The following is an 11036-nucleotide window of genomic DNA, read 5'->3' as shown; positions in this document are numbered from 1 at the left end:
TTAGAGCAGATTGAATTTACATTTTACTTAAAAAAGGGGGGGGGAGTACATACACAAGGAGGAAAAAGGGGTGGGGAACAACAATGATATGAATCAGATTCCTACGAGTTTCCCCTACAGTGATTGATTTTGTCTGTTGGGCAGTATTTCTCCTGCTGGCGTACAACTGCTTACAGTATTAACAAGGGTACACACAAGGGAACTGCCAAGGTTTAGGCCCAATAGAAAGGAGACTAAGTTATCATATACAATGTAAGTTTACAATACACAGCATTTTCTTTAAATGATGTAACGCAGTCGCAGGAAGAAGTTAACAATACTAACACGAGAATAATCAAATTTTTGTTTGTTATCCATGTACAGCAACTAACTGCTTTACAAAAAAGCAAAATAATACAATATATCATCACATGTATTTACAGGGTAGTAAATATACTTTTCTGTCAAATTTTACACAAACTATTTACAGGTGAATATACTGTATTAAAAAAAATTGTGTGGCTGACACTAAGTGAATTTTTGTATAAGTTCAATGCATAACATTGAATAAGACATGCATTTTTATGCCGGGGGGTGGGGGGGATGTAGAAACAAAAAACAGAAAACAAAACAAAACAAAATACTCCAAAACCCCAAAAGGAAATTGAAAACCCTTAAAAATCTACAAACCCAGAAGGATTGCTGGCTCACACTCAGTCCCCACCACTGGGACATTTCGCCTGCCTACTGTGGTGTCCTGGTGTCTCAGTGAGGAACAGGTGTGAGTAACTGGAGCACAGAGCTTTGTATCTCCATGTTAGCAAACGAGGGCAGCTCCTGGAGTAGGAGCACTGGCATAACAGCAGGTTATGCACAATGAAACATGACTGAGTTAATGCTTTTGTTTTTAAAAAGTCAGGGGAAACATTCTCAAACTCAAAACAAATTCCAGAATTTATAACAAATTATGCAAAATGGGCTACTTTCTCTAGGTTTCAGAATTTCGTTTGCAAATTAGAAGTATAAGGACTAAAAGGTATTTCTTTTCTCAGGGGAAGCATATTGGTGAGAGATTTATCTCATGTTCATTTTACCTGGAAAAGTAGATTTCCCATAAATGTCAGAAGTTCTTAAAACAAGTTAAGCTTTAAATCTTAGGAAGTTTTCAAATTCCCAGATGTACTGGTTGAAAGTATTTTTGTAGTTCAAAGAAGGCTCAATTTTGATTTGTGCAACGCTGATCATTTCATGAGGTACTTCAAATGGATTTATTCTATTCATTACATTAGAGGGAAATAATAAATTTAAGGAATACCATACTTTCATAAACTTGTTTATGGAATATTGATATTTTTAATAGTAATCCTTTGGAAGTTTCTCTAATTTGATGGGAGAAGTAAAATAAGGTAATAAACACTGTCTTATGCACCAAATCAAGGAAGGAAAAATACTGAACCAAAATTATCAAAGGCTCACACTGCCTGCTGTTCTAACAGCCAAGAATCTGTGATACCATATCCCAGAAGCGATGGGGTCGTGGGAGAACCAAGACCATAGTGGCAGCTTGGCCTCCTTGGCACTGGGTCACTGGTCTAATTCTAAACTCAGTTTATTCTTGGCTTGTTTACAGTCTTAGTTGGTCTGTTATTATAAACATTTTATCCTAATGCAGCCTCTACAATAGTTAAAAACAAAAACTTAATTAATTACACCTGTCTTTGATTTCCAACAATTCTGTTAAAATTACTATTAATACTAAGGTTTTTTCCTTTTATTTTGGCAAATGGTTCTTACTTTTCCCAGGACTGTAAACAAAATAAAAAAATTAAATTCTTGTTATTTCTGAATATCAAAAGCAATTTTATTTACATTAACATATTACATTGTTACTGTGTAAATAGTGTGAAATGTGTTATATTATTAAAATCAGAATAGTTAAATGTACCATTATTTAATGAATTAGCTGTGGAATTTAATTTACTGAAATCCACTAAGGAACTAGCACTATAGGAAACAGCCCTCTCCCCTAGGTTTCTCTGCCCCTCCCACCAAGCCATTATGTTTTAACACATGAAGGGAACCTGGGAGTAGGGAGGATAATATCTTTTTTGTAATAAATATAGTTTAGTCCTAAATTAGAATATCCAGATATTAATACGACCACTGAAGTCAAATTACTTTTCACACTGCAGGTACCAAAAGAATCTGAATCTGCAGTACTATGGAAATTCCTATGCCATGATAATCCATACCATTCAGTATAGCAGCAACTCTAATGGTCCCCCATTCTCACACTAATGCAGGCTGACCAGACTTTTCACAGTGATTAGATACAATTCTATCATACAGAACCCAAATGTTTTGCTAAAAAGATTCCTGATATTTTGGACCAGAAGGGGAAGATGAAAAGACTTTTAAAATACATCTTATCAAAGAAATTAATGTACTATATACAGCAAACTCTGTTTCTTGGAAAGTTATTTAACAAAATAAAAGCATCAGCTACTTTAAAAGTCACGTACCATTCCATTCTGCTATAGAGCTAAAGAAAACATCTATAAAAGTTACTTTCTGGGAACAATTTCCAACACTTTGTTCACTGATTACCCTGCTCAGAATTATTTAGGAAAGAGGAGGAGGAGGCAAAAAAATGCATAATTACTATACTTAGTATAGTGTTGGCTTACAAAAATTAAAAATAAAACAACAATAGCTTTAGCATATTTAAAGATCAAAAGATAATCAATTGGACAAGAAAAAAAATAAGATAGTTTTGATGACTGAGTTTGGATAAGGCCTCAGAACCCATAGCTTTAATTCGGTAATGTTAAGATATACATGGTCACACTTATTTTCCTGTAATTATTGCTAATATTCAGTGTTAGTATTTCTTAAGAATTCACTACAAAATACTAAGTTCCCCCGACCCCCCAAAGTACCTTGCCTGCTTCAATAGTATGAAGTCACTGAGGCTTGACCTCTATGGTTCCTTCAGTTTCATAAGGTAAAAAAAAGTCCACAGCTAAAAGTCAGATTAAACATACATGGGTTATAATATCATTCCTCCCTTACACTTCTATCTCGAAAAGTGTGTAAATAAGACTAACACTTCATTTTGTATGATGAAGGGAAAAACAAAGAAGGCAGAGCTCTGTGCAAATGGCTTTCATAGCTGGCCAGTAGTAGCAGTATTCGAGAATTCATCCTCTCTCACAACTGGGATGTGCTCAGTTCAAGTTTTCTGACTTCCCATTTTCTAACAGTTGTTCTGAACACTTGCTAAAACCAGATATATTCCAAAAGTAGAAGAAAAAAAAGTTAAAGAAAAAGCAGCATTAAATTTAGGCAATGCTTTCAAGAGTTGATCATCTGGCAACGCGGCAGACTGGATGGATTTGTTATAAAACATGAAGTGCAGCATCGCAACATGTGGGGATAGGGCCAGGTTAGGAAAGGGTTCACTAGTGAAGAGCCCATGTTAAGTTGGTTTGAAAAAAGAAAGAAAGAAAGCTTCACACGATCTTCTTAATGCTATTACGTTTGAAACTGCCAGCGCTTCTTTGCTTCTGCACTTGACTTGCGGATCCATGGCGAGTTCGTCCACTGTTACAGTGGCCAGTGGTGGGGGAGAGTTCAACGTTCTCTTTGTCGATTCCTGGAGAGAAACACAGCAATCAATTATTTCCTCTCTTCTGGTATTAAGCTCCAGGTCTGGATCTCATTGTGTGAGATTCAACCTGGTTAATTGTTTTTGTGTATTTCATTTAACAGTCAATTACTAGAATGTTTATAAAGGTCTTATCACACAGAAAATCTCACATTTTGCTAAGCCAAATTTGCTATCATTGCAGAAAAACAGCACAGGGAAAAAGAAAAATTGCAAGGAAAAGCTAGAGGCAGGCAGGCTTGAAGAGACTGAAAGGCTGATGGGCGCCAAGAAAACTGGAAAGCTGTTTTCTCCAAATCATACCAGCAGCATCCAGTAGAGGTCAGCTTCTAGCCACATATCTTTACTCCTGTTCCTAAAAGAGAACATACTCTCGGGTCCCAAATGGTACTAATCTTTTTGAAAATTTGTCATTTCAAAGAAAAACACATCGTTTTTATTTTTTTGCATCTCAGTGCCTGTTCCAAAGAAAGCTAAATATTTACTGAGAAAATAATATATCACAAAGGTTATACCCTAGAATCTTTGCTTCTTTTCAACCATGGCAAGTCATTGCACATTTCTCAAACAAACGGTTGCCATTTATTTCTCTTATGGAGGTTAAACTTCCAAAGGCAGGGCCCTACAATGAATTTTATAAATTAAGTAGTAACCTTAGAAAAGTAACCAGAAACTCAAAGTATATATATATATTTTTTTAAAAAATCAAAATTAGTCAAGATTACAAATTAGGTAGTGGAATAGTGGTTACCCTTAGGAAAGTACTGACTGAAGGAGGCATGAGGGTGGATTCTCAGGTGCTGGGGATGTTCTGTTTCTTGATCTGGATGTTGCATTTCAAGTGTGTTTATTTCTTAAAAGTGCACGAAGCTGTAAACTTATGATTTAGGTACTTTACCACCTATTTCACTTGAATGAAATTTGCCCCCACATAACTTTATACCCATAACTTTATACTTTATGACAAACTGCTGGGATGAAAGCATTTTGGTAATTTGTATCAAAAAGTGAAACTGATTGATATTTACAGATATAGAAAGATGCTCATGAATTTTTGAGTAGGGAAAAAATAACCTATGTACTTAAAAATAAAAAAGACTAGGAACATATTTGCTAAAATGTTATCTTTGGACAGTATACTTTTTTCCAGGGAATTTTTACTTCATTCTTACCTGTATCATTTGAATTTTTAAAAAATCATTAAATTTGGGAATGAAAAAAATTCCATTTTTGGGCAAAAAGTAGTATTTCAAGTCAACCAGTATTTATTATGTTGCAGAAAATGTACAGTTCTATGCAGCTCTTTGTTAGCTTATGAACAAGAATGAACCTGGAATTATCTCCCTCTAGAAGCCACATACCCTTCATTGGATTCAGCCCTGAATTCAATTCAGTATCAGGCATCCAGAAGTACATGGCCTGATTCACACAGGCTCAATAGAGGTTTGCTGCACTGAATTATCAAAGGACATGGGCATTCATCAGTGTTTATGAAAATGTGAACTGAACACAGTTAAAAATGGCTGCTACACTTCTCCAAAAGCCAAGCAGAGTTGAACCAGTGTTGAGAACGTGTATTCTAATCAAATTCATAGAAAGTTGAGTGGAAGAAAACCCTATAATCATATAATTTGTCTCTGGACAACAGAATTTTGGGTACTTTTTATTCTCTTCTTTATAGTAATTTGCATCTTCTCCAGAGGTGTTTTTTAAAAGTTGCAACAAAACTGAGGAGGACACTTATGATGCCTTGAATATCCTTGTAATGCACATTAATGCAAGTTTTAAAAAATTTTTTTTGTAGTTGTAGATGGACAGAATGCCTTTATTTTGTTTATTTTTATGTGGTGTTGAGGATTGAACCCAGTGCCTCATACATTCGAAGCAAGTGCTCTACCACTGAACTACAGCACCAGCCCAATGCAAGCTTTGCCTATGTCTATAAGGTACAATTCAATCTCTATTTTTTTCTCATCTCTACTTCTTTTGAGGTACATTCTTCTGTCCCCAGGAAGGAACTACTTTCTACTCCTTACTTTTATAGTTTAACTTATGCTTATATGATCACAACTGGTATATACATCTTATTTCTGCCCACAGAGAAAAAACACACGGAAGGAATCACTTATTATTCATTTTTTTGTTTTCCTACATAATCTAGTGGATTATTTTCAATAAATATTGGTTGAACTGAATGCTTCCATTTTAAAATATAATAGTTGGATGCCTGTAGTTCAGACCCCAAAGAATGAAACCCCTGATCCCCAAGGGGTAGTATATTTTTAGAGGACAGGCATTCCCCATATTTGGCTTTCTCCATCTGAAATTATCACAAACTTGCCAGTGTATTTGACCTTTATTTCTTCAAATTTTCATACTGGCCTATAAGTTTCAAGTACCATATTTTCTTATGTGGGGTTATTTCCTAAATAGGAACCCATTTTCTGAATCTTATAGGAAATAGGAAGGAAAAACTAGGATCTTAAGAAAACATGGGTTTGAAGCAACATGGAGCTGGCCATCAGGAGGCATATGCAGCATGGGCAACCACTGGGAAGTGGTGCTCTTGCCAACATCTCCCACCTAGGGGCTCCTTTCTGTGTGTTCCTTCAGTGGATCCTTGTCACTCTTCTCCTATGGGTCACTCTGAGAAGAAAAACATCCTTAAATTGTAAGGCAGCAATGCTTCTGTCTGGGGACAAGGGTCTGCTCAGTGGTATTCTTAAGAATTAAAATTATGTAACTGTAGTTAATTAGATTAAGTCACTAGGGTGGAGGATTTATCAAAGGGCTAAGAATATTCTACTTTGTTTTATTAAGCAAATAATCATTAAACCTCAAAATAAAAATTTAAAGACTTTAAAGTTGCCCACATACTATGACCTCAACTATGTTAAAGAAAAATTGGAAGGTGATGGCAAAAATATTATTGAACAATGATTACCTATCATAGAGTGGTAAGATTACAGATGATTTTTTCTGTTTTCTAAATTTTTGGGTTATTTTTTCTAATGAGCATTCTAATTAAAAACTTTAAAGTATAATCGGTTTGTCAGCCCTGCAACTTACAACCCAAAGCTTCAATATGTATGTGTATGTATGTATGTGTCTATTTCTCTCAAATTCAATCTGCATCTCAATTCTTGTTTGTGTTTTCTTTCTACTGTGTGGCTCAATTCTTTAAGTCACAAATGGGTAAATGTAGTGTGACTGGGATATCTGACATAAAAATCTTATATTTACATCAAAATATAGATAGAATCTTGAAAAGGCCTAGTATGAAACAGAATAATTGTAGCATCTGGTTCTGGCATTTAAATTTCTAAATGTAATTTTCCCTTTGAGAATTTCTATTTTTTTTTTTTTTTTGGTACCAGGGATTGAACTCAGGAACACTCGACCACTGAGCCACATCCCCAGTTCTAGTTTGTATTTTATTTAGAGACTGAGTTGCTTAGGGCCTCTCTAAATTGCTGAGGCTGGCTTTGAACTCTCGATCCTCCTGCCTTAACCTCCCCAGTCACTGGAATTACAGGCAGGCACCACTGTGCCTGGCCTTCTGAGAATTTTTACAGCATTTTTATCCACTAAAATTAAATCAAGAAATGTCTCTAGAGGCTGGTGAGGGACTCTGTTTCAACATTCTATAGAAAAAGCTCTCAGATTATCAGTCAGACTGCCCATATGGAGACAAAGAATCCATCCTGCACTGGTAGTCTGCATTTTAGAGGCCCTTTCCAGTGGGGGAATCCCTCCACAAAGGGGAGCCTCACTACCTGAGGTTGGAGAGGGACAAATGGTTCCCACTGAGGGGATCAAGCTGCAATATGTTTTTTGTTGTTTGGTTTTTGAAGTGGTCTTGCTATGTTGCGTAGGGTGGGCTTGAACTCACAATCCTGCCTCAGCATCCCAAGTAGCTGGGTTACAGGTGTGCATCACTGTTTTTTGCTCAGGTGATATTTTAAATGAGTGAGAAAGCCTTGGTACTGTTTCTTTTCATCAAGTCCCTTCAAAAGCTTTGTGTTTTGGTCTCTCTTATGCCCCTATAGTACTGGCTCTCTCTTCCCACCTTCAGTGGGCATAAAGACAAAAAATCCAAGAGGTGACAAGAAATCAAGGGGCTGCCATTCAAAGGAAATAAAGCTAAAACTTCCACTGGTCCTGCTAGTGTAAATTCTCCCACGGACAGGCTGTGGTCAAACATCAGCCAGTTACAAATATGCAGGGCAGAAGAAGCTGAAAATTCTCTACAGCAATGTATTAACCGCATGATACTTCAAATCAATTGTGGTGGTTCCAGATAAAGATAAAATCCTAAATTAAAAGGTTTTATTTTATTTAAAGTCATAAAACAAGTAAGTAGGGAAAACAACTATTAGATCACATTTTCGTTACAGGTCTGTCTCCCCTGCAAGACATAAGTTCCTTGAAGGCAGGTATCAGGGTTTCATTATTTTGACAGCTAGTGATATACAACAATCCCAGCCTGACAAATATCAAAACATGAAAGTTCTTGGGAAGATGAGGAAAAATGGGTTAGGTAATTTGTGAGAAGTTATATTGGAAAAATGAAAGACTAATAATAAGCCACGTCTCCCACCAACTGCCCAGGAGCACTGGTAGGTTACATGGCTTAGTTTATTATACAATATGATAAAACTATCAGAAAACTCTTGTGAACTAGCACACATGTTGGAATATCAAATTTTGCATCTTGTTGGTTGGATCAGAACTTTTATTTAGCTCTTATTCTTTCTTTTCTTCTATTTGGGTGTTGAATACTGAATCTGGGGATCATGCTGAATTCATGTTCTACCACTAAGCTACCTTCCCAGACTTCTTGGCTCCAGTTAATCTGGCAAATCGGGATAATGGCAGACTTGCCTGTTTCAAAAGTTGTTAGAAAAATCAGAAAAAAAATCTGCGTGAAGAATTTTTGCACTCAGACACAATAATTACTATAAGAATTATCATGCTCCTAATATCTAAATGAAAAGACTAAATGATATACTAAGCCTCAGTTTTAGAAAACAGGACTTGAATCTTATACTCAAATTTATAAAATTACTGAAGCAAATATAAATAAGCACAAAATATAATAAATTTTCTTAGAAGGAAAGGTAACCATGGTAACTACAGATTGTTCTTATGCATAGTAAATACAATCCTGGAGACATGTTAAATATATAGTTGGAATATCTGTATTTTGAGCTAGATAACAAAATTGTGACAAGACTTTTAAAACAAATTGTAATAGACTTTCACCAACTGCTAACACCTCTTTTTCTGTCTCACTTTAATCTTTCTGTAAAATTACAGAAGAATAAAAAGGATCTTCTATAGGGCAGACACGAGCGTGTTACATTTTTCCTTCTTAGTCCATAAAGCTAATAAATCATACTCCTTTTTTTTTTTTTGGTTGTTTTTTTTAAACACAAGCAATAGAGTGGACGGCCAGCTTTAAGTCTATGAAAACACTGGAGTTGGCATAATTTTGGGGGAAAACAAGTGTTTTCTAAGCTAAAAAAAAAAAAAATCTTCCTCAAACCACTATTAACTCTTTCTTGTCTTTCTTTCTTTTTTAATTAAATTTTGAGACACAGTCTTGCTAAATTGCCCAGACAGGCCTTGAACTTGTGATCATCCTGTCTCAGCCTCCACAGTAGTTTGGATTACAGGTGTGCACTACCATACCTGGCTCTTTCTTGAGTTTCTTATTAACCTGTTGTGTTAGTCTAGGGCTGGAACAGAAGCTTCAGTGCTAAGGGTGGGTCTAAGCAGCTCCCTCAAAGGACAGAACACATTGAACCTGCAGTTTTGCGAGCCCCCAGACCTTATAAAGCCCCTGATGCCTAAGCCAGACTGAGCTTTCAGGTACTGGTGAGTAAAGTCTCAAGCCATGTACCCAGGATGAGTGCCAGGCAAGCAGTATTTCGTGCAAGGATGATGAAAGCAAGGAGTACCTTGATGAGGGAGCAGCTGCATGAAAACTGCTGATTTAGAGCAAGGTAGAGAAGCTGCACAGACATGGAATGGGAAAACAACAACAACAACAACAACACAGGAGTGATGTCAATAAGATTTTTTTTAAAGGGTGAAAAATGATTAGATACTGGATAATTACTATGTTCCCTGGTTTTCAGAAGGAGTCTGAGTTTGGTTGTTTTTTTTTTTTTTTCTTTTTTTCTTTTGGTACCAGGGATTGAAACCAAGGGCACTTAACCACAGAGTCACATTCCCAGCCCTTTTTTATTTTGAAACAGGGTCTCACTAAGTTGCTTATTGCCTTGCTAAGTTGCTGAGGCTGGCTTCGAATCTTCGATTCTTCTGTCTCAGTCTCCTGAGCCCCTGGGATTACAGGCATGCACCACCATGCTAGGAGTCTGGTTTTAATTATTGAATTCTGACCATTAATTTCCTAAATAGCTGTGCTTTTACCACTTTTATTAGAATTAAGAATTTTGGTTTAAATCAAGAACTAAAAATGAGATGAAAAATTAGAATAAGTTATATCATGTTATTGCTCAATTTAATATTACTTTTTCTCCCTTAATATAGAGTGATACTCTATATTATTAAAAAAATAAAACAAATCAACACCAAATAAAGGCCTGATGATACCATAAACAGTTCTTTTTAAAACATTAAAATACTTTGAGGGATTTTAAGTCATCTCAAAAAGAGAGGTCATTAAATTTCTTCTAAAAGGGAGATGTTTTAAACCTAGTAAACATATTAGGAGCATTACTGACTCAGAGCTAGGCCTCATTTTAGAGAGATGGTTTTGATGAAATATTCTTCCACATACACAACTATCAGCACTAATGGCCCAGGAATGCTTATGATTACTAGCTTATCTACCCTGCTTCCCTGGAGAGAGAGAAGCCAGGCTTTGATGAAGTTGAAAAATAAAGTGGAAAAAGTGAATCTAAAATGATGATCAACTAAGTATGTCTTTGCTCTAAAAAATTCATGCACCAATACTATTAGTAAAATTAGCTGATTTAAAAAAACACTGATAAAAGGATAAAATTAGGGACCTTTTTGTAGTTAAAAAAAAAAAACACTGAAAATGGATCATAGGCTTATTTGTTTTTGTAAAAAAATACAATAAACCTCTCACATCTTTTTGAGGTAAAAATCTTAAATTTTTTTGTCATAACACTACCTGACAAATGTCCCTTTGAACTATCCAAATAATTTAAAAAAATTTTTAGTTGAAGATGGACATAATACCTTTATTTTTATTTTATTTATTTTTATGTGGTGCTGAGGATCAAGCCCATTGCCTCACACATGCTAGGCTAGTGCTCTACCACTGGGCTACAACCACAGCCCCCTATTCGAATAATTTATAATACAAGGTCCAACATAAGAAGTATCATAAAAG

General features: G+C 35.6%; 1 protein-coding gene across 7 annotated transcripts in view; it reads right to left on the bottom strand.

Moving 5' to 3' along the window:
• The window catches only part of NF1 (neurofibromin 1), a 257173-nt gene continuing 246137 nt past the window's right edge, over positions 1–11036 (bottom strand). For all 7 annotated transcript variants that reach the window (XM_079130415.1, XM_079130414.1, XM_079130411.1 and 4 more), the window contains one exon: positions 1–3634. In XM_079130415.1, the coding sequence (XP_078986541.1) occupies positions 3458–3634 (177 nt within the window). In that variant the 3' untranslated portion in view covers positions 1–3457. The remainder of the gene's footprint in view (positions 3635–11036) is intronic.

This window comes from Sciurus vulgaris (genome assembly GCF_902686455.1).
Source record: "Sciurus vulgaris genome assembly, chromosome: 3".
Taxonomy (NCBI): domain Eukaryota; kingdom Metazoa; phylum Chordata; class Mammalia; order Rodentia; family Sciuridae; genus Sciurus; species Sciurus vulgaris.
This window is presented reverse-complemented; position numbering and strand designations above follow the sequence as displayed.